Source organism: Sciurus vulgaris (genome assembly GCF_902686455.1).
Source record: "Sciurus vulgaris genome assembly, chromosome: 2".
In the NCBI taxonomy this organism is placed as follows: Eukaryota; Metazoa; Chordata; class Mammalia; order Rodentia; family Sciuridae; genus Sciurus; species Sciurus vulgaris.
The window spans coordinates 121,102,357-121,126,367 of record NC_136462.1 but is presented as its reverse complement, the minus strand read 5'-3'; the positions used below and the strand labels follow the sequence as shown (position 1 = coordinate 121,126,367).

The 24,011-nt window shown below is 44.6% G+C and overlaps 1 protein-coding gene and 1 pseudogene across 2 annotated transcripts in view; one reads left to right on the top strand and one right to left on the bottom strand.

Moving 5' to 3' along the window:
• Positions 1 to 24,011, bottom strand: part of LOC306654365 (acylphosphatase-1-like) — a 157,651-nt pseudogene that overhangs the window by 102,003 nt on the left and 31,637 nt on the right. The window lies entirely within an intron of this gene.
• RPP25 (ribonuclease P/MRP subunit p25) lies at positions 20,226 to 21,728 on the top strand. Its single transcript, XM_079125600.1, has one exon. It carries the CDS (start codon positions 20,452 to 20,454, stop codon positions 21,067 to 21,069), a length of 618 nt encoding a protein of 205 aa, XP_078981726.1. The 5' UTR covers positions 20,226 to 20,451; the 3' UTR covers positions 21,070 to 21,728.

Here is a 24,011-nt window from a genome sequence, read left to right as displayed (position 1 = left end):
TATAAATGTGTACTAACCTGCCAATCTTTTCTTTTTTTTTTTTTAAGACAGGGGTCTCACTATGTTACCCAAGCTGGACTTGAACTCTTGGGCCCAAGTGATCCTCCCACCTCAGTCTACCAAGTAGCTGGGATTACAGGTGCATGCCACAGCACCCAGACCTTGACATTCTTCTGATGTAATGCCAAGGTTTTTTCTTTGAGTATGGGTCCATCAATTGGAATTCCATATTTCTTTTCTTGCATTAGAAGACCTATAATTACCAGGTGCAGTGGTGCATGCCTATGACCCCAGCAGCTCAGGAGGCTGAGGCAGGAGGATTGCAAGTTCAAGTCCAGTCTCAGCAACTTAGTGAGGCCTTAAGCAATTTAGGGAGATCTTGTCTCAAAATAAAAAATAAAAATAAAATAAAATAAAATAAAATAAAAAGGGCTAGGGATGTAGCTCAGTGGTAAAGCATGCCTGGATTCAATCCTCAGTACCACACAAGAAGACCTAAAGCAAATTGCTTAGACTTCTGTGCTTCATAAAGTGGATGAGAGCTTTGAGACACTTGCAAAGCAATCTGAGAGCAGACTTTGGGCTTCTACAGGGTTTTCCCAATCTTTTACAGTGATCTTCCCAAGCCAAACTCTACTTCTTTTCTCATTTAACTTTATTTTCAATGTGGTTAAAAACAATTAATTAGGACAAATATAAAATATTTATATATAGTTTAATATATATACTTAAAATATATATATATAACAAAATTCACCATCTTAACCATTTCTAAGTGTACAGTTCAGTATTATTGCCTATATTCACACTGTTATACAACAAAATCTCCAAAACTTTTTCATTCTGCAAAGCTGAAATTTTAGAGACTGGGGATTTGGCTCAGTAGTAAAACACTTGCCTAGCATGCATAAGGCCCTGAATTTGAATCCCAAGTCCTGCAAAAATCAAAAAACAAAAAAAAAGAACCCTGAAACTCTGTACCAATTAACAACTTCCACTTCTCCCCCAGACACTGGAGACCACCATTCTACTTTTTGTGTCAATGAATTTGACTATTCTAGGTGACTTCTATAAAAGGAATCACCTTTCTGTGAACAGGTGGCTTTTTGTTTGTTTTTTTGTTTTTGTTTTTAGTAACTGTCTTAGAATTTTCTAAAGCTGTCAACTTAGTTGTCATAGAAAAAAGCAACTCAATTTCCTTTGGCAGTCATTCCTGTGGTTTAGCTATGGTTTAATTACATTATGCAATTATAATTATGAGTAAAATGGGCCAGTCAGGCACAGTGGCACATGTTTGCAATTCAAACTTCTCAGGAGGTTGAGGAAGGAGGATCACAAGTTCAAGGATGGCCTCAGCAACTTAGTGAGACTCTATCTCAAAATAAAAAAGAAAAGGACTGGGGATGTAGCTAAGTGATAGAGTGCTCTTGGTTTCAGTCCCTAATACCATAAAACAAAATAAAAAACACTCAAAAAAAAAAATAAGTGAAATAGGTTTAGGAATGTGTTAGTTGGGTCCTCAGAGATGGGATTCCAAAATGGGATTAAACATGCAAGACATTTATTAGGAGAACCATCTCTTAGAGGAAATAGGAAGGGGCTGGGAGAGACATTAGAGTTCATTATAGATCTAACATCACTTGAAGGAGGGAGAGAAGCAAGGGAGCTGCATAGGAGCATCTTAGAAGACAATGCAGTTCTAAGGAAAGTTCAGCAAGGCCATTAGGGTGTCCTCTAGCTAACGTCAGCCATTTTCCATCCATCTCCCACCCTGCCTTACTATTCCAATCGCACTCAGTCATTAGTGGGAACAGTTCATGGGAAATGTGGTCTTGGCACAAATGCAGTGATGGATTTTAGAATCAGCCTTGGCTAATTACACTCCCTGCAGTCAGATTTGAGAAGCCATTTTCATGGTTATCTCAGGAAGCAAGCGCAGCTGATCCTTCCTGTATCAAGAATGGATTTAGCTTGGCTACATAGAGTGGAAAACCCAAATAACAGTAGTTTGAACAAGATGGGTCTCTTTTTTTCACATAATTTGAAGTCCAGGAATAAGTGAGTTGGCTCAGGGTCTTTAACCTGCAAGGCAGAGGTCTCTGCAATTCTCTTGACCTTCCCCTTGGCCTTTTGAGATGATGTCTCCACTCCAGCCTTCATAGTTGCTCTGTGGGAAGCTGAAAAAAGGAAGGGCATAGGGGAATGGGTGTGCAGGCTAAGTCTACATCTCCATTTAATCGATTTTCCAGAAAGCCCTGCCTAGAAATTTCCATTTATCTCACATTGGCCTGAACTGTCACCTGTTTGGAAAAAAAAAAAAAAAAAGTCTGGGAAATGCCTTTTAACTGAATAGATTGCCTCTGCCAATAAAATCAGGGTAGTATTAGTACAGAAGAAGGAGAGAATAGATCCTGAGAAGGGTACCAGCAACGTCTGCCACACCTGTTGAGCACAAACACACTAAATGTGGCCTGCTACCAAATGAGCATATTGGGGGTGCCTTGGGCTTCCTTCTGTGTGTGGTCTGCCGGCGAGATGGGGCCTCAGTTCACCCAATGGTGAAGGATGCAGTGGAGTTGGCAAGGAGCTGGCACTGGGTTCTTTTCATCCCACTAGAATATGAGCTCCACTGAGCAGGAATTGTTTTTATATTCATGGTCATAACCCAGCACCTACAACAGTATCTGTCACAAAATAAATACTCAATAAACATTTGGAATGAGTGAATAATAATAGCATTGCATTCTTCTCTGTGTATATAAACTATTGAGATGATTCCACCCCAGTATTACACATTCCATTTACTCACAGCAAGTAACCTCATAAAAACAACTTGCTTACTCTGACTCAAGACACATCAATCCCAGTTCTGGTCATTACCTGGTCTCCTTTGGCACCTTTCTATGAATGTGGTCACTCAGATGTGACTGCCAGACCCTTTGACAGTTTTTATTTGGTTTATTCATCAGTCTCTTCTGAGCTGGTTTGCTATAATTCAGTCCCCTTTTAATGATTGGGAATTCCATGACCATTCATTATCTAATTTTTTAAAAATACTACATTCCCTGGTTGACTTTTAGTTTTAGACCCTGAAGCTAATTTTCACCAGTTTTTCACTTAAAATATCGAGGATCTGATGCTATGTTCTTTTGCTATCATATGCAATTTATTATGAAAACATTAGCCAGGCATGGCGGCACACACCTGTAATCCGAGCAACTCTAGAGACTGAGGCAGGAGGATCGCGAGTTCAAAGCCAGCCTCAGCAATTTATTGAGACTCTAAGTAACTTAGTGAGATCCTGTCTCTAAATAAAATATAAAAAGGGAGGGGATGTTGCTCATTGGTTAAACACACTGGGTTCAATCCCTGGTTTCCCTCTCCCACACACACCCCCAAAAAACATTGTTATACATATTCCTCTAAATAGATTAAATATTTTTTTTTTTACCCAGGGGTGCTTAACCATGAGCCACATCTCTAGCCCTTTTATTATTATTTTGTTTTTTTATTTTGAGACAGGGTCTTGCTAAATTGCTTAGGGCCTCTCTAAGTTGCTGATGCTGACTTTGAACTTTCAATCCTTCTGTCTCAGCCTTCTGAGCTGCTGGAACTATAGGCATGCACCAGAGTGCCAAGCAATTAAATCTTTTTAGATCAATTAAACAAAAAGAAGTCAAGAGTAGTGGTGCACACTAGTAATCCAAGGAACCAAGGAAGTTGAAGCAGAAGTATCACAAGTTCAAAACCAGCCTCAGCAACTTAGCAAGATCCTGTCTCAAAATAAAAAGCACCCTGGGTTCAATACCCAGTACTGAAAAAAAAAAAAAAAAAAAAAAATCAACGACAGCCCTTAAAACAGTTTTGGTCATTCCTGAACTTAGAGACTGATGCATGGGCCTTGTACCTCCATGGGTACATGGGACATAGTATTGCTGAACTCCTTTGCATATGTCAACTCTTCCCTGGGTTCAGGCCCCTCAGCCTCCTCCTAACCCTCATCTCTCTGGGATGGCTGGAGAACAATTTGCTCTCTTTACTTCCTACCCTTAAAATCTTTTTGGTCTTAAAATCACTTTACATTCTTTTTTTTTTTTTTTTTTTTTTTTTTTTTTTTTTTTTTTTTTTTTTTGTACCAGGGATTGAACCCAGGGGTGCTTAATCACTGAGCCACATCCTCAGTCCTTTTTTATATTATTTATTAGAGATAGTGTCTCACTGAATTGCTTAGGGCCTTGCTAAATTGCTGAGGCTGGGTTTGAACTCACAATCCTCCTGTCTCAGCCTCCCAAGCTGCTGAGATTACTCACTTTACATTCTTAAAAATTAATGATAACTTCACAAAACTTTTCAAATATTCATTATATCAACCCATATTTTCTATTATAAATGAAAACTGGAGAATTTTTAAAATACATATTCATTGTTTTAAAATAATAATACATGTTAACATTAAACTTTTAAATTTTAAAATAGTTACATTTTTTGGGGCAGGCAAGGTAGCACACACACCCTTAATCCCAGTTACTTGGGAGACTTAGACAGGAAAATTGCAAATTTTTGTTTTTTGGGTTTTTTGGTTTTTGTTTTTAATACTGGGAATTGAACCCAGGGGTGCTTAATCACTCATCTCCCCAGCCATTTTTTTTGTATTTTATTTAGAGGCAGGGTCTTGTTGAGTCATTTAGGGCCTCTCTAAATTGCTGAGGCTGGCTTTGAACACATGGTCCTCCTGCCTCAGCCTCCGGAGCTGCTGGGATTATAGGCGTGTGCCAGTGCACCCAGTCAAGGATTATAAGTTTGAGGCCAGCCTCACCAATTTAGTGGGAACCCATCTTGAAATAAAAAAATTTTAAAAAAAAAATTAAAAAAACAGGCTGGGGAAGTGGCTCAGTGGTTAAGCACCCCTGGGTTCAATTCCTGATACCAAAAATAAATAAATAAATAATAAAAATAAAAACTAAAAAAGGGCTGGGGAACCAGGAGTGGTGGGGTGCATGCCTGTAATCTTAGTGGCCATGAGGCTGAGATAGCAGGATCACAAATTCAAGGCCAGCCTTAGCAACCTAGCAAGGCCCTAAGCAACTTAGCGAGACCCTGTCTCAAATTTTAAAAAAGTAAAATAAAAAGGGCTGGGCACCTCATAGAAAAAGATACCCATAGACTAAAGGTGAAAGGATGGGGAAAAACATACCATGCACATGGACTCAGCAAAAAAGCTGGAGTATCCATCCTCATTTCCGATAATGTGGACTTCAAGCCAAAGTTAGTCAGAAGGGATAAAGAAGGTCATTTCATACTGCTTAAGGGAAGTATAAATCAGCAAGATATAACAATCATAAATATCTATGCCCCAAACAGTGGCTCATCCATGTATGTCAAACAAATCCTTCTCAATTTCAGAAACCAAATAGACCATAACACAATAATACTAGGTGATTTTAACACGCCTCTCTCACCACTGGACAGATCTTCCAGACAAAAATTGAACAAAGAAACCATAGATCTCAATAACACAATCAATAATTTAGACTTAACGGACATTTATAGAATATACCATCCAAGAGCGAATACACTTTCTTCTCAGCAGCACATGGATCCTTCTCTAAAATAGACCATATATTATGCCACAAAGCTAATGTTAGCAAATACAAGAAGATAGAGACACTACCATGTATTCTATCAGATCATAATGGATTGAAGTTAGAAATAAATGAAAGAGTAAAACACAGAAACTATTCCAACATCTGGAGATTAAACAATATGCTATTATATGATGAATGGATAACAGAAGATATTAGGAAGGAAATTAAAAAATTCGTAGAGGTAAATGAGAACAAAGAAACATCATATCAAAATCTCTGGGACACTATGAAAGCAGTACTTAGAGGGAAATTTATTTCATGGAGCACATTTAATAAAAGAAGTAAAACTCAACAAATAAATGACCTAACACTACAGCTCAAAGCCCTAGAAAAAGAAGAACAGAACAGCACCAAAAGTAGTAGAAGACAGGAAATAGTTAAACTCAGAGCTGAAATCAATGAAATTGAAACAAAAGAAACAATACAAAAAATTGACAAAATAAATAGTTGGTTCTTCGAAAAAATAAACAAAATTGATAAACCTTTAGCCACACTAACAAAGAGAAGACGAGAGAAAACCCAAATCACTAAAATTCGGAATGAACAAGGAAATATCACAACAGACAGGATTGAAATACAAAACATAATTAGAAGCTATTTTGAAAATCTATACTCCAACAAAATAGAAAATTTCAAAGACATCAACAAGTTTCTAGAGACATATGAATTGCCTAAACTGAACGAGGAGGACATAAACAATTTAAATAGACCAATTTCAAGTACTGAAATAGAAGAAGTCATCAAAAGCCTACCAACAAAGAAAAGTCCAGGACCAGATGGGTTCTCAGCCGAGTTCTACAAAACCTTTAAAGAAGAGCTCATTCCAATACTTCTCAAAGTATTCCATAAAATAGAAGAGGAGGGAACCCTCCCAAACTCATTCTATGAAGCCAATATCACACTGATACCTAAACCAGACAGAGACTCATCAAGGAAAGAAAATTTCAGACCAATATCCTTAATGAACATCGACGCAAAAATTCTCAACAAAATTTTAGCAAATCGCATACAAAAACATATTAAAAAGATAGTGCACCATGATCAAGTGGGTTTCATCCCAGGGATGCAAGGTTGGTTCAACATCAGGAAATCAATAAACGTAATTCACCATATTAATAGACTTAAAGTCAAGAATCGCATGATTATTTCAATAGATGCAGAAAAAGCATTTGATAAAATACAGCACCCCTTCATGCTCAAAACATTAGAAAAAATAGGGATAGTGGGAACATTCCTTAACATTGTAAAGGCCATTTATGCTAAGCCCATGGCTAATATCATTCTAAATGGTGAAAAACTGAAAGCATTCCCCCTAAAAACTGGAACAAGGCAGGGATGCCCTCTTTCACCACTTCTATTCAACATCGTTCTTGAGACTCTGGCCAGAGCAATTAGACAAACCAAAGAAATTAAAGGGATACGAATTGGAAAAGAAGAACTCAAACTATCCCTGTTCGCTGATGACATGATTATATATTTAGAGGAACCTGGAAATTCCACCAGAAAACTCTTAGAACTCATAAGTGAATTCAGTAAAGTAGCAGGTTACAAGATCAATGCCCATAAATCCAACGCATTTTTATACATAAGTGATGAATCTTCAGAAAGAGAAATTAGGAAAACTACCCCATTCACAATAGCCTCGAAAAAAATAAAATACTTGGGAATCAATCTCACAAAAGAGGTGAAAGACCTCTACAATGAGAACTATATAACACTAAAGAAAGAAATTAAAGAACACCTTAGAAGATGGAAAGATCTTCCATGTTCTTGGATAGGAAGAATTAATATTGTCAAAATGGCCATACTACCTAAAGTACTATACAAATTCAATGCAATTCCAATTAAAATCCCAATGACGTACCTTACAGAAATAGAGCAAGCAATTATGAAATTCATCTGGAAGAATAAGAAACCCAGAATAGCTAAAGCAATCCTTAGCAGGAAGAGTGAAACAGGGGGTATTGCAATACCAGATCTTCAACTCTACTACAAAGCAATAGTAACAAAAACGGCATGGTATTGGTACCAAAATAGAAAGGTAGATCAATGGTACAGAATAGAGGACCCGGACACAAACCCAAATAAATACAATTTTCTCATACTAGACAAAGGTGCCAAAAATATGCAATGGAGAAAAGATAGCCTCTTCAACAAATGGTGCTGGGAGAATTGGAAATCCATATGCAACAGAATGAAACTAAACCCATATCTCTCACCATGCACGAAACTAAACTCAAAATGGATTAAGGACCTCGGAATCAGACTAGAGACCCTGCAGATTATAGAAGAAAAAGTAGGTCCAAATCTTCACCTTGTTGGTCTAGGATCAGACTTCCTTAATAGGACTCCCATAGCACAAGAAATAAAAGCTAGAATCAACCACTGGGATAGATTCAAACTAAAAAGCTTTCTCTCAGCAAAGGAAACTATCAGCAATGCGAAGAAAGAGCCTACAGAGTGGGAGAATATCTTTGCCAATCATACTTCAGATAGAGCACAAATCTCCAGAATCTATAAAGAACTCAAAAAACTCTACTCCAAGAATTCAAATAATCCAGTCGACAAATGGGCTAAGGAAATGAATAGACACTTCACAGAAGAAGATCTACAAGCAATCAACAAACATATGGAAAAATGTTCAACATCTCTAGTAATAAGAGAAATGCAAATCAAAACCACCCTAAGATTCCATCTCACCCCAATTAGAAGGGCGATTATCAAGAATATGAGCAACAACAGGTGTTGGCGAGATGTGGGGAGAGAGGTACACTCATACATTGCTGGTGGGGCTGCAAATTAGTGCAGCCACTCTGGAAAGCAGTGTGGAGATTCCTTAGAAAACTTGGAATGGACCCTCCATTTGACCCAGCTATCCCACTCCTTGGCCTATACCCAAAGGACTTAAAATCAGCATACTACAGAGATACAGCCACATCAATGTTCATAGCTGCTCAATTCACAATAGCCAGACTGTGGAACCAACCTAGATGCCCTTCAATTGATGAGTGGATAAAGAAGCTGTGGTATATATATACAATGGAATATTACTCAGCCATAAAGAATGATAAAATTATGGCATTTGCAGGCAAATGGATGAAATTGGAGAATATCATGCTAAGTGAGATAAGCCAATCTCAAAAAGCCAAAGGACGAATGATATCGCTAATAAGTGGAGGATGACACATAATGGGGGGGAGGGAAGGGTTAGTGTTAGGGTTAGAGTTAGGGCTAGGGAGGGGGGCAAGTATGGAGGAAGGAAGTACTGTATAGAGGGTAAAGAGGGGTGGGGGGAAGGGAAAAAATAACAGAATGAATCAAACAACATTACTCTATGTAAATTTATGATTACACAAATGGTATGCCTTTACGCCATGTACAAACAGAAAAACAACATGTATCCCATTTGTTTACAATAAAAAAAAAAAAAAAAAAAAAGGGCTGGGGATGTAGCTCAGTGATAGAGCGTCCTTGGTTTCAAGTCCCAGTACCAAAAAAAAAAAAAAAAGAATTAGGGTTGAAGATGTAGCTCAGTAGTATCAGTAGTAGAATGCTTCCATCTATGTGCAAGACCATGGGTTCCATTCTGTATACTGCAAAAGATAAATAAGTAAATAAATACCTCAGGCCTTCTACCAAGAGGTGGAGTTCATTTCCCTGTACCTTGAATGTGTGCATCTTTGCCCAAAAGAATGCAGAGGAAGTATTAATATGTGACTTCTAGGTCTAGGTCTTATGAGGCCTTGCAGCCTTTTTGGAATCAATCCACTCAAGAAAAAAGTTTGGGCTAGAGACCATACAGAAAGAAGCTGAGCCAGTACCCGCAGGCATTCCAACCACTGGCCTGAGGCCCTAGCCCTGAATGCAGGAGGGAAGCCTCCTTAAGTCACCAGTCCCAGGAAGCCCCCAGTTGAATCAGTCATGTGAGTAACCACAGCCAACACCTGGTGGGGCAGAATTGCCCAACTAAGTCTAGCAAATCGCAGCCATTATAAATAATAAATCACTGGTATTTTTCCTTTTTTCTTTTGTTTTGGTGCTCAGAATTGAACCCAAACCTTCTACCCCTGAGTTATACCTCAGCCCAATCACGGTTATTTTAGCCACTAAATTTTATTTACTATTTTTCAATACTGGGGATCGAACTCAGGGGCACTTTACCACTGAGCTACATCCCTAGCTCTTTTTATCTTTTATTTTGAGACAAGTTCTCATGAATTGTCAAGGCTGGCCTTGAACTTGAGATCCCTGTGCCTCCGCCTTCTGAGTCCCTGGGACTATAGGCATGTGCCACTGAGCCTGGCTAGTTTCAGGTTTTTAAACATCAACTCTTTCCTTTATCTATTACTGGGTAACAAAACACTTTAAATTTTAGTAGCTAAATGACACAGTGATGCAATCCTGTAATCCAAGGCTCAGAAGGCTGAGGTAGGAGAATTGCAAATTGAAAGCCAGTCTGGACAATTTAGCAAGAACCTGTCTTAAATATAAAAATAAAGCCAGGTGCAGGCGGTGCAAGGTTATAATTCCAGCGACTCTGGAGGCTGAGGCAAGAGGATCACAAGTTTGAGGTCAGCCTCAGCAATTTAGCAAGGCCCTAAGCAATTTCACGAGACCCTGTCTCAAATAAAAAATAAAAAGGACTGGAGATGTGGGTCAGTAGTTAAGTGCCCCTAGGTTCAATCTCTAGTACCAAAAAATAAAAAAATATAAAGGCTTGGGGGTATAGCTCAGTGATAGATAATTTCTGGGTTCAATTCCCAGTACTGAAAACAAAACAAGACAAAACAAAAACCCAAAACTATTGCATAAAAACATGAATTTTTAAGCTTCTTTTTTGAAAACACTGGACCTGTGTAGCTCACCTGCACTTTAGAGCAGAATTTGAAAGGCCCACAACCCTACTGTGAAGATTTGTGAGTATACTGGGACAACTGCTTTATAGGGGGAAGTTCTGACCACTCCCATGATTTCACCCTAGGGTAGAAATGATGGAAGCTGGTGACATCCAATCACAATTCTAAGACTGCGGATGTAGCTCAGGGTAAAACGCTTGCCTGGCATGTGTGAGGCCCTAAGTTTGATTTCCAAAATATAAGAAAGAAGGGGGGGGGGGATTTTTAAAAACTCTCTTTCCTGAAGTAATGTTCATTGGAGAGTCATTAATCAGCAAGTATGCATACTATTGGGCAGAGAAAGAGAATGTTCTCTTAGAAATTTTGCAAACGCAAGGCCCTGGGTTCAATCCCCAGCACCGCCAAAAAAAAAAAAAAAAAAAGAAATTTTGCAAACAAAATATGTTCTTTTCCTTTGTTGAAATACATAAAATGGGGCTGGGGATATAGCTCAGTTGGTAGAGCGCTTGCCTTCTAAGCACAAGGCCCTGGGTTCAATCCCCAGTACAGTCACCAAAAAAAAAAAAAGAAAGAAAGAAATACATAAAATATACCTTCTGTGAGAGTAAGTATAATGTGCCTTGTGATTTACTTCAGAACAATAGACAGAAGGCACATTTGATTAATTTTATTCTCCCTTCAAGAGAAGGGAAGAGCTGGTGGTGACAGGGGCCCCTCATGGTCATAAAGGTAATTTGACCAGCTGGGTATGGTGGCTCATGCCTGTAATCTCAGTGACCCAGGAGTCTGGGGTAGGAGGATGGCAAATTCCAGGCCAGCCTGGGAAACATAGGGAGACCCTGTCTCAAAATTAAAAAATAAATTAAAGGGCTCAGTGATAAAACACCCCTGGGGTTCAATCACCAGTAACACACACACACACATAAACACACATGTAATTTGATGAAGTATCTCCCTGCACTGATAGAAACCTCTATTTAACCAGCTTGATTTGGGGGCTCTGTGGGACAGCAGGCTGGGAAACAAGGGTGTCCAGGGTGGTTTGTGAAAAGAGTTGTTTCCACTCTCACCATCAGGAAGGTAGGGCAGGGGCAACCACCAAGGAAGAGAGGTGACCCAGGAAAGAGAGAACTATTTCCTGACTTCCTCCCAGCGTTCCAGGCCCTCGGGGTCTCTTCGGCTACAGAATTACATTGTTTACCAGGAGCCTGACTCCATAGGATGTGAAGGCATAGAGCTCTGTGTGTGTAATATTCAGAAAAGCTGAGACAGCCACTCCCTATTGAAATGAAGCAGAAAATGCTCAATCACATGCAATCAAAATAAAGCCACTGGGCCTGCATTCCTGCCTGTCAACAAACATCTGGGGCCCAGCAGCCAGCTGCCCCATGGAGGCTGACATCCCACTCTGCCTCCCCCTTTTTACCCCAGCCTCCAGGTTTGCCTGCAAGCTTTACTGCTCAACAGCTGAGACTGTGGGCCAGGGATTCTAGGCTACCTCTGAAAAGCCGGATGACCATGCCACCAAGGTCATTTCTAAGACATTTCTAAGAGGGAAGTGCTGTTAATGTCATTTCCATTTTACCAGGGAGGAAACAGACACTGAGAAGTCCCACAGCTTGACCAAGGGCACAGCTAGCAAGGGGTAGAGCTGAGATTCAAACCCCAGCAGCTGGACACCAGAGTCCATAATCTTAACAACCCCATTAGCTGTTTCTGAGGGTCTGAGGGTCAAGCATTTTCTAAGTTATTAAACACAAAACAAACAAAAAACCCCCCAAGTCTCAGCTACTCAGGACCTCTTGAGCCCAGTGTTCAAGTCCAGGCTGGGTAGCTTAGCAAGACTCTTAAGAAACAAAAAAACAAAACACTTGCCAAAAAACCCACAACCCTTGGTATACCCGTGGAGGGCAGTTACAATTCTGGGAAAGCGGACCCCAAACAAGCACCCTAGCTCTACCCCAAGTCAGAGTTGGAGGAGGCAGAGCAGCCCTGGTATTCCCACCCCAGGCAAGCACAGAGCAGAAGTCAACCCTGGAGTTCTAGGACTTCTGGAAAGCTGGGGAGGACTTAATAGCTGATGGCTTTCTTCTTGATTCCCCTTCCCCCTGCACGTGCTGTATTGCCCTGACTAAGGACAAACTGGAGACAGACTGGCTTGGATCTGGCTCTAGCTGGATTAGGAAATAGCTGCACCCTCATAATGCTTATTGCATTGAATGAGTTGGTACATCTAAAATGCTTTGTACAGTATCTGGCACATAGTAAGTGCTTTTTCTTTCTTTGAGGTACTGAAGATTGAACCCAGGTCCTCCAAACATCCTGATTCTTATGTTTCAATCAATTATCGCCTTGGAGTTGGACGGGGCAAAGCTGATCCAAAGGTTGGAAGCAGTAATCAGGGATTTCAGGAGTTGGAGCAGACTACTGGGAAATCTTTTGGTGATGGGAGTTCCCCCAGAACTTTTTTTTTTTTTTTTTTTTTTGCGGGGAGTGCTGGGGATTGAACCCAGGGCCTTGTGCTTGACAGGCAGGCACTTTATGAACTAAGCTATATCCCCAGCCCCCAGAACTCTTATACGGCCAGGTGAGTGACTTTTTACTGCGCCTGTATCTGGAGTCTGGAAGAAGGATAGGGGACCTGATGGCAGCACCCAATTCTTGGGGAGATGTAGGAGGAGGTCTCCTTTCCCTTTATGCAGACCCCTCTCCTCCTTCATATCTTGCCCCATGTAGCCCTTTCTTCCTCTGCCTCTCAGGTAGGCTACTTGACCTGTGTCCTAGGAAAACAACTAAATTCATACAAAATTAATGGCTCTTGTTCCCAAGTGGCACCCTTCACTAGGTCTGTAATGCAACATCCCCTTCCCCATCTGTGGGGTTAAGGACAGAATGGGAGGTAGAACTGCCTAAAGGTGGGGTGTTTGGCTGGTGATAGGATTCCTAAGTCCTGTCCTGACTGGCTCAAGGGAAAAAAGCAATAATTGGAGGTGAGACATGATGAGCCAAAAAGGAGTTGAGACTGGGGACTGAATTTAGAGCACTAGCCCAGGACCTGGGATTCTGTCTGAAATGGGAGATTCCTGACTCCAGCAAGGACTCCTTTATGGCAGAGCCCTCTCCCTTCTCCCAGGTCACAATGGCCTTCAGGCATCATTGTCTAGCACTCTTAAATTTACAAAGAGCTCTGATACCCTCTTGATACCTATAACCCCACTCAACCCTACAGGAAAACCTTGTAAAATGGCCGCTATTTTTTCTTTTCTTTCTTTCTTTGCGGGGCTGGCGGGGAGGTAACTGGAAATTGTACCCAGAGCCTTTATCCACTAAGTCATATATCCCCAGCCCTTTTTTATATTTTATTTAGAGACAGGGTCTCCCTGAGTTGCTTAGGGCTTTACTAAATTGCTGAGGCTGACTTTGAACTCATGGTCCTCCTGCCTCAGCTTCCAGAGCTGCTGGGATTACAGGCATGTGCCTGGCTGGCCACTGCTCTTTTGACTATGGAAACAATGTGAGACAAATTGTCACTCATGCATTAATTTGACAAGCATTTATTTTCTTTTCCTTTTCTTTCTTTCTCTTTTTTTTCTTTTGTGTGTGTGTGTGATGCTCGGGATTGAAACTGGGGCCTTGCACATGCTAGAAAAGTACTTAACAAGCACTTATTAGGGGCTTGCTGTATGCCAGGAAGTAAATTCAGCTCTTCTTATTCAAGGCTATGATCTATCCACATATTTGCTTCCACATTAATTCCTGCTGGAATCCTTTTCATCCTAAACTTGCTTCCCAAACACTCCCTTTCTGTTATGGTTTTGAAATATCCACAGATACTTTGATACCCCTCCTTTCAAATGGAGATTAATCCCCCTCCCCTTGAATGTGGGCTGGGCTCACTTCCAACTAGTAGAATAAAGTGGAAATAAGATGGAAATGATGATGTGCAACTTCAGAGGAAGCCATAAGAGGTACTGCAGCTGCCTGCTGCTCCCACGTCCTCTTTCTCATCTCTTTCACGGGCAGCTTCTATGTCAGCAGATCAGTGGAAGAACTGGGGTCTTCCAACCAACAGACATATGAGAAGCTTCGAAGTGGATCCTCCAGATCAGTCAACAAATTGACTTCAGTCTATGAAAGACCCTGAGCTAGGTTCACCACTTCAACTGCTCTTGGATTTCTGACCCTCAGAAATTTTTCAAAATAATAAATGTTGCCAGGCGCAGTGGAACACACCTGTAATCCCAGTGACTCAGGAGACTGAGGTAGTAGGATTTACAAGTTCAAAGCCAGCCTCAGCAATTTAGTGAGGCCCTAAGCGACTTAGTGGACCTCTGTCTCAAAAAAATAAATAAATAAAAAGGGCTGGGAATGTAGCTCAGTGATAATCACCTCTGGGTTCAATCCTCAGTACCTGCCCCTGCCCCCAAAAAAAAAATGTTGGTGGGGCTTGAGGTGTATAGTTCAATGGTAGAGCACTTGCTTTAGCATGCATGATGCTCTACACTTGATCCTCAGCACCACCAAATAAAGAAAAAAGAAAAGTTTATGGTTTTAAGCCACTAACTTACGTGAGTTGTGCAGCAAATTTTTATGCAGTAACAGACAACCAATACATTGGGTTTTCTCTCCCAAATCAAAGCCAACCCATACCTTCAGTGGGCAGCTCTAATCATCCAAAAATTTCTTTTTTGACAGGATATGTTCACTACCCTGATTTGAACTTGCAATGTATACATGTATAAAAACATCACATTACTTTGGATTATGCAGAGGGGAGTAAAGGGAGGGGTGGGGCAGTGGGGATGGGAAGGACAGTAGAATGAAACAGACACTATTACCCTATATATATGTACAAAAAATTTTTTAAAAGATGGGAGACAATGAAATCATGCAAGTAGAATAGTTTATGAACTGATTTTTAAGCAATCATATTCATTATGAAGAAATTCACCCAGGGAAATATTAGAATATAAAGCATTTGCTTATGAATGACAAAATAGAATGTTATGTACTTATATATAGAATAATATAGTGTATAATCTTTGGGATTTACTTTTTTTCATTCTTCACAGTTCTCTGGAGTTACCCAGTTGTTGTATCAGTATTGTTCCTTTTTCATAGCTGAGTAGTATTCTATGATGTGGCTATACCACATTTTTAACCATTTTCCTGTTGCAGGATTTTGAGGTTACTTCCAATTTGGTGCTATTATGAATAAAGCTGATATAAACAAAAAAAATCACATTGTACTACATAAATTTGTACAATTATATGTCAATCAAAGATAAAACCAAAATGAATGTTTCTTTTTCTTTTACCAGGGATTGAACTCAGAAGCTCTTAACCAATGAGCCACATCCTCAGTCCTTTCTATTTTTTATTTTGAGACAAGGTCTTCCTAAATTGCTTAGGGCCTTGATAAATTGCTGAGGCTGGCTTTGAACTTGTGATCCTCCTGCCTCAGCCTCCCAAGCCACTGGGATTGCAGGCATGTGCCACTGTGCCTGCTTCTTTTTCTCTTACATTCAGTTAAGACAGTAAAATGAGCTAGAGTTCCTAGATTCAGATATTTGTGGTTCCAGCTTTCTAGATGTGACACATTGGGCAAGTTATTAATCTCTCAGGACCTCCCTTTCCACATCTCTCAAACAATAATGAGACCCTCCTTTATAGAATGTCTAGAGATTAAATCAGGGAACCGACCTGTGAGAGTATCTGGCTTAATTCTGGGTACTTGGTGGGTGCCTGATAAATCTTTGTTCCCTCTGGCTCCCTAACTTTCTAATTCCTAACTTGCAGGCTCCCAAGCTCCTGGCCATGAGAAGCTGGGATTAGCACCAGGGGCCAGAGCTCCTCCCTCTTACTGCCAGAACACTGAGGAAGAATTCCTTTCAGTCATGCGGTGAAAGCTTTGGCCCGGCTGGGAAGGGCCTTTGGAGGGACTGGTGCCCCATTGTGCGTCTCACCCCTTCTGAGAATGGAAAGAATCTCATTTGCTACTCGCCAGTTCCTAACATGTTAGGAAAACCGCTATTTCCAGGATTTTTCTTATTTCCTTTCCCTTTCATCAGTTTTCTTTCTCTTCGTCTACCTTTTACAATTTTAGAAATGTATTTGAATCACAATATATGAAAAATAATAACAGCCAAATTTCCTGAGAATTTAGCCGCAGAGGTTTTGACTGTCACAAAGCTCAACAAGGCCATTTACTATAGTTAGCCCCATTTTATGAATGACAAAGCAAGGCGTAAATCGTCCTAGGTCACACAGGCAGAAAGAAGCTAATGAAGTTGAGGCTTCAGGGTCAGTATCTCATTTATACAGCCTGTTCCGACTTTGTCCTGTACTGAATTTTGTATTCACATATAGTAGTCCTTTCTTTAAGAGGGCAACAAAAACCGAATGTGGCTGTAGAGGTCAACGATAACGGTGTGCTGATTTCTTGCAGGTATTTAAAAAATACATTTTACATACATAAATACACATATACGTAAATAAATTTTTTATGATTATGCGTTCGAGTCCTACTGTGTGTTTGGCGGGCACTCGTATTTCTAAACAAGACCCTGACTGTCGTCCCGTGTTTCTAACCATTGCGTGGTGCGCAGCACAAATGGACATGTTCATTTTATCCAAATTCCCGAGTTGGGCCCTCTTGCCCTGGGTTCCTACCGGCTCCGCATCCCGGTTTCCGCTTTCACATCAACCCTTCCTGGGGATTCTCCCGGCTTCTCCTCCCATTCCTTCCTGTCTCCAGCGTTACTCTCTCTCCCTGACACCTCCGCCTAACCAGTTTGCTGGGCTCCCTGCCCCCGTCTCCGCCTCGGCTCGCCCCCAGCCTTCACTTCACCCTAACTCACAGTCCCGATTCCTTCCATCCCCCGCGCCGCCACCCCTCGGCGGCCGGGATCGAGCGCACAGCCGGCGGGCTACGACGCGCGCTGACAGTGTAATGAATGGCTTCAGCTGTAATTAGCGACCCCGCGGCTAATCACGATGTACATTTACATTTTAAGTGCTGCAGAGGGAGCGGGAGGAAAGGGAGGGGCCGATGGGAGGGGATGCGGGCCTTTTTAGCGTTCTCCCTCCACCGATTAAGGAGTGAAGTGAAGGTGGAGTCTTCCACAGCAGATGGCAGTGGTGCGGAGCGGGGGCGGCGGCGTCCTTGTGGGTTAGCTTGAGTGGACGCACAGCAGCCCCATCCTCACCCTACCCAAACTGCAGCTCCTAGGCCCCTTCTTCCAAATTACAGACCCTTGCCTACATCTCTTTCAAATGACCATTCAACCCAGATTTGCATACTCCCAGGGAGCTGGCTTTTTCCGCAACCAGCTGGTTCCAACGTAGTTTCCAGTCTCCATACCCCCGCCCCCGTACTTGGGATTGAACCCAGGGGTAATATACCACTGAGCTACATCCCAGTTCTTTTTTATTTTGAGACAGGGTCTCGCTAAATTACTTAGGGCCTTGCTAGTAGGTGAGGTTGGCCTTGAATTTGCAATCCTCCTGCCTCAGCCTCCCAAATCGCTGTGATCACGGGCACGTCACCACGCCCGGCTGAATCTTCTAGTCTTTCCAAGACATATTCTCAGGCCTTTCCGAAACTGCCATTCTTTTAAGTCTCTTCATCATCCGGGCCTTACAGAGCCTGCGGTTCCGAACACTCTACACACAGTCTTTGTGTCTTCCGAGGTTGATCCGGTTCCTATCGGGGTTCCTCTTGGAGCTGGGGAGGGGCCTAGTCCAGGTGCAGAGCACACTCAGAAGCCCCTAGTCCCAACCCACGAGCAGGAGATGGCGAAGGGGTTCAGCCCTTCATACTTTGGGGAGCAAAAGTGCTGCGGCCACCCGTGAAGGGGTGGCTAAAAGGTAAACCCCGCGTTCTGAATAGCAGGGGCCGAGAACTGTAACTACGCCAAATGGAGAACAGTCGCGGGAGAGAGGAGGCAGAGTAAGTAGAATGCTCGCCTAGCATGCGTGTGGTCCCGAGTTCGATTCCAAAAGGGGTTGGGGGAGGGCCAGGCAGCCCCATCCATACACTGAAGCCCAGCAATCCCTAGCACCTTCACGCGCCTACCCCTTTGGGGAGCGCCAGTCTGCCCCAATCCTTGATGCTCCTTCCCTCTGCGTTTCCTCAGTCATCAGCACCCAGACCAAGTCTGCCCGGCTGTTGTGTGTGTGAAAAGTGTGGAGAAAGGAGGGCGATGCCCTGAAGCAGTTTTAGAGAGGGTCAGGCTCCTTCTCAAATGCTCTCTCTCCGGTTGCGGTGATGCACGCTTGTAATTCCAGCGTCCTCGGAGACTGAAGCAGGAGGATCATAAATTAGAAGTCAGCCTCGGCAAATTAGTGAGACCCTGTCTCAAAATTAAATGAGGGCTGGGGGGCTGTGAATATAGCTCAGTGGTAAAGTGCCTGCCTTCTTGCATCCATGAGGCACCGGGTTTCATCCCCAGTATCACAAAATAAAATAAAAAGAGGGCTGGGGCTGTAGCTCAGTGATAGGGCGCCCCTGGATTCAATCTTCAGTACAAAAGAAAAAAAAAAAAAATGGAAGAAGAAAACTAACTCTCTCTCTCCTTCTAACTCACTCTCTCTCTCTCTCTCTCTCTCTCTCTCTCTCTCTCTCTCTCTCTCTCTCTCTCTCTCTTTCTCCTGTCCGTGAGTCCTGTCCCAGTGTCCTGTCTGCTGCTCGTCTCACCTGGCAGGAGACCCCGAGCCTCTCCCTTCGGTCCTGTGGAGTTTCCAAAGAGGGCATCCAGTAGCTTCATACACACCAAGGCTTGGGCTCCACACCTTCCTCCCAATCTCTCTCAAAATCTGCCTTCACTTCAATCTCCTTTTTGAAAAAGGATACCACTGGGTCTCCAGGGGCCAAGGCTGACTGACAACGAATTGCACCTGGGAGGAAGCGAGAGGCTGTGTGTGTGTGTGTGTGTGTGTGTGTGTGTGTGTGTGTGTGGGGAGGAGGGGGGATTCACGTTAGCAGGGAGCAATGCCTGGCATACGCTACAGCATGCTTCTCTAATAGTGGACTTTCAGGAATGGTGGAGGGAGCTTAACGACTTTTGAGGGGTCTCCTTGTTCTTTTCTTCATCCACCTTAGGGAACGGTCTGGGCCAGAGCATCATCCCCCGCGCCTGAGTGTGTGTGTGTGTTGGGGCGGGGGACTGATATCCTCGAGTTCGGGTCAGGTCCTGGCCGCTAGCCGAGGACCACGTCGCGACATAGTCATCCGAGGGGAGGCGCGGGGTGGAGCTGCAGTCAGCGCCTCCCGCACTCTGCTGACCGTGCACCCGCTGTCCTTGAGGCGAGAATACTAGGAGGCGGAAGGGAGGGGAGTCTCTCCTGAGGATTGGGGGAGCGAGGCCCCAGCAGGCCGCTTGCAAATCTCTCCCTGGGGAAAGACTAGGGGCGCCCTTCAATTGGAACTGGAAAAGGCTTATGGACCTGGCTTGAAAAGGCGTTTGCATCGCAAGCATAGCTTAATTTAGGTTGCCCCTTTATGAGGGTCGGTTCAGGGAGGACTGATGGCCACTGTAGGGGAACTTCGCCTCCCAAAGCACCCTCTGATGCTAATGCGCCCCGCTGCGAACGCGGCCGCGATGCCCTAACAGCAGGGCAGGAAGACTTACTCGGAAAGGTTGGTGAGGCTGGGACTGGGCTCCGCAGGGGAGAATTGGGGGCGGGGCCTTGAGGAGGGGGCGGGACCTCCCGGGCTCCCAGGCGGGGCTTCTGCTAAAGGCGCGGAGCGCAGGGATGAGAGAGCGCAGAGTAGAGCAGCGCCCACTCGAGAGAAGTGGGGACTGAGGGTTGCACGGTTCCAGCCAGCCCGCCAGCGTCCACGCTGTTCCCGCACCCTTACCCCTGCCGGCCCTCGCGACCCGCGGCCATGCAGCCTCGGGGTTGAGGCAGTCCCATGGCAAAGCTGACGGTCCCGGCGACGACAGTGCATGGAGAACTTCCGTAAGGTGCGCTCCGAAGAGGCGCCGGCGGGGGGTGGGGCAGAGGGGGACGGCCCGGGTTCAGGCCCCTTTGCCGATCTGGCACCCGGCGCGGTGCACATGCGGGTCAAGGAAGGCAGCAAGATCCGCAACCTGCTGGCCTTCGCCACCGCCAGCATGGCGCAGCCAGCCACGCGCGCCATCGTCTTCAGCGGCTGCGGCCGGGCCACCACCAAGACCGTCACGTGCGCCGAGATCCTCAAGCGCCGCCTGGCGGGCTTGCACCAGGTCACGCGGCTGCGCTACCGGAGCGTGCGCGAGGTGTGGCAGAGCCTCCCGCCTGGGCCCACGCCGGCTCAGACGCCTGGCGAGCCCGCGGCCAGTCTCAGTGTACTTAAGAACGTGCCCAGCCTCGCCATCCTACTTTCTAAGGACGCGCTGGATCCGCAGCAACCCGGCTACCAGCCCCCGAGTCCCCATCCTGATCCTTCCTCCCCACCAACAGCTCCGACGTCCAAGAGGAGCCTAGGGGAGTCGACAGCTGAAGAAGGTACCGCGAAGCGGTCGCAGCTTGAGCCAGGGGCTGCGGACCAGGACGGGGCTGCAGACGAGGACCGGACTGCCTGAGAACTTTGTACTCTGGGCTATTTAGACAGGCTGGATCTCATCCCCAGCACCTGTACCTTCAAACTCACCCCTAGCTTTTCATTCCTGGATCCTCAAGAGCCCACGTCTTGGATATACCTCCTCAGAACAGCAACATGGACCCCAAGGCGATGAGAGGGGACCTAAGAATGGCAGGAGAGGATCCCAACGAGCCCAGGGAAGCTTCATGGAATGGTTGCTTTGCCGACTGTGTTATCTGAAGATGTAGAACTCCACCTTCATCATCCCCCCCCCCCCCCGCCACCCCGGGCTATACTGGGACCTTCTTCAGGGAGGGAATGGTGGGCAGTGGGACCCAAGTCTTGTTTGGGACCCATAGGGGTTAAAGGCGCCCAGCATTCATGAAGGGAGCCGAGGAGAGGTCTTGGAATCACCTCCACCGTTGATAGAGGAGGTCAGGAATGAGAAACTGATTGCTTAAGGGTAGAATAGTCCGAGATGTGGGGGTCCAATCCTGCCCCCTACCCTGGAACCTGTTCCATTTTAGTTTTCCTTCCACTTTTAATATCTTCCCTTCCCCCATGCTGAACCAGGGGGAGGCACCCGGGACAGAACTTTCCATGACTCCTCCCCTGAGTCCCACAGCTGAAGTCCCTCCCAATAAAACAAACACAAAAATGGCTCCGTTCTTGGGTTTTTTTCCTGATCACCTGCCTGTGCAGTAACAACTCAGCTCTGCTTCCCTTGTGTCTCAGCCTTAACCTTTGGATTCTTAGCCTTAACTTTTAGAGTTCTGGCCTGCCCTCCCGCAGCCTTACCCTTCAGAGTCTCCAGGGAGGGTCAGGCACAGAGACTGGACACGTTCAAAATGGTGCAAGAGGCATATTGCCCAGTTTTTGACTTCTCTCTCCCCTGCTCTCACTGGCTGGGTCTGAAATCAGGCGCTTTTGACTGGAGGGGGCGGGGGGCTGTGTCCCTTAATCTCCCCACAAAGGGAAAGGGAGCAGCACATTGCTTTTCTGGGAGGGGAAGGAAGGAGAGCATGGATGAGCTCTCTTGGGGGTCACTGCCAAGCATGGCAGATTCTGCGGAGATCCCCAAAACTGCAACCTCTTCCCAACAGACAGCCCTATCCAGAAGGCTGGCACAAAGCCTTCATCCCCATGGGTAGAATCTCCCCTTCACTGCCCTCTCTGCAAAAGGACAGTACACCCTTGGGAGAGGGGGAGGAGAAAGACTGAGCACAAATCCACTGCTGGAAATTACTATTCAGCAGAGAAGCTGGGACTTGGGCTGTGAATCACTGCAGGCTTCCTGATAAGCCGCTGCCTCCAGCCCTGCACAGCTGTCTGTGGAAAGATAACGGCCTCGGATCCTCTGCCCAAATCCAAGTCAGCTGGAGGAGGGTGTGCTGTTGCTGGAAGAGCTCCAGTGGTTGGGCGGCAGGGGCTATAGCCCCAGGATCTGAGAAGCAGATCCCACCCTGTGCAATTCTGCAGCACCCCTGGAAAAGAAATGAGGAAGAATATATTCATAACTCACTTTATTGGCAGAACCCTGAAATAAATCCTTCTGGTGACAAGAGGTAGGTTTCTGCAGTTAGAGGAGGGGCTCTTCATCCTGAAGAGCCCCATATTTCCCCTTGAGCTTTGGATAAGTAAATTTGAGCCCTGTCATCCACACAGTCAATAGTTGCCCTCCCTGATATCCTAGTTTTATTTGTGGTGCTGGGGATTGAACTCATTGCCTGGAGCAGTCTAGGCAAGCACTCTACCACTGAGCTACACTCCCAGCTCTGACTTCCCATTCTTGAGTCCCTGGGGAGGGCCAAGGGTTTGGGGTGTTTGACTCTCCCAGATGTGACTCAAAAAAGCATGAAAAGAGTGTAAACTATTCTGACAACTAAGGTACCTTACCCTGGGCTGCTCCTGGACTGCGACATCTAAAGAAAATGATAAAACTTGGATGAGACCTGCATGCTAAAGCTTAAGGGAAGCCGGTCTGGTTTCTGGAAGAAAGCCAGTTTACCAGGACCACCAGTGGTCTGAAGTATTGATTGCCTAGTTACCAGGAGTCTGCTAGTCAGGGAGAGAAGGCTGTAGAGGCTTTCTCTTGTGACAACCAGGTAAGTCCCCTTCCAGGCTAGAAACTTCCTTGGAGGTGGGGGAGAGAGAATCCTGTTTCCACAGCTTCAAAGCATTAACCTGTCCCCATATAAGAAAAAGATCATGAACCACCTTCTTTATACCCCCACCCTGGTAATTTTGATTCCCAGCCTTTCCAAGGATGTGCTGACTTACCAGTGGACCCACCCTGTGAGCACCTCATCTGTCTTACCCTCTGACCCTGCTGTCCCAGTAGCAGGCTCCAAAGGAAGGTGACAGATGTCCCTGTACATCCATCCCCAGGCTGATGTAGAAACCTAAGAGGTCCTAGACAAAAGGGGAGGGGGTAGCTAGGGGAGCACCTCAGAGACAAAGCTGCTTCAGAAAGGACTAGAGGCAGAATGAGAGAAGTAGGAAGTCCCCCCTTGTGTGACTCTATCTACCTTCCTTCTTTCCTTTGAATTGGGGATTGAACTCAGGGGCACTTTACTACTAAGCTATATCTCCAGCCCTTTAATTTTTTGATTTTGAGACAGGATCTCCCTAAGTTGCTAAGGCTGGCCTCAAATTTGCCATCCTCCTGCCTCAGACCCCCAAAGGGACAGATTACAGGCAAGACCCCATCTTTCTGATAGTGGCCTCTATCCAGGAGTGTCCTGTTTGGCTTGCTTGGTGCTTAGCTTGCCTCCATGCTGCCTTCTGACACTTCTGGTCTAGGGTGGCAGCGAAATCTTACACTCAGAAAACTGTTAGGTCACAAAATCAAAATTCATTTGGGAACATAAGAATATATGTTCTGAGAATATGTAATGCATGAGCCCAAGGTAGCGGCACACACCTATTATCCTAGCTACTGGG

Coding starts and splice junctions, on each gene's coding strand:
- RPP25 (XM_079125600.1), top strand. CDS start 20,452: ATGGAGAACTTCCGTAAGGTGCGCTCCGAAGAGGCGCCGGCGGGGGGT.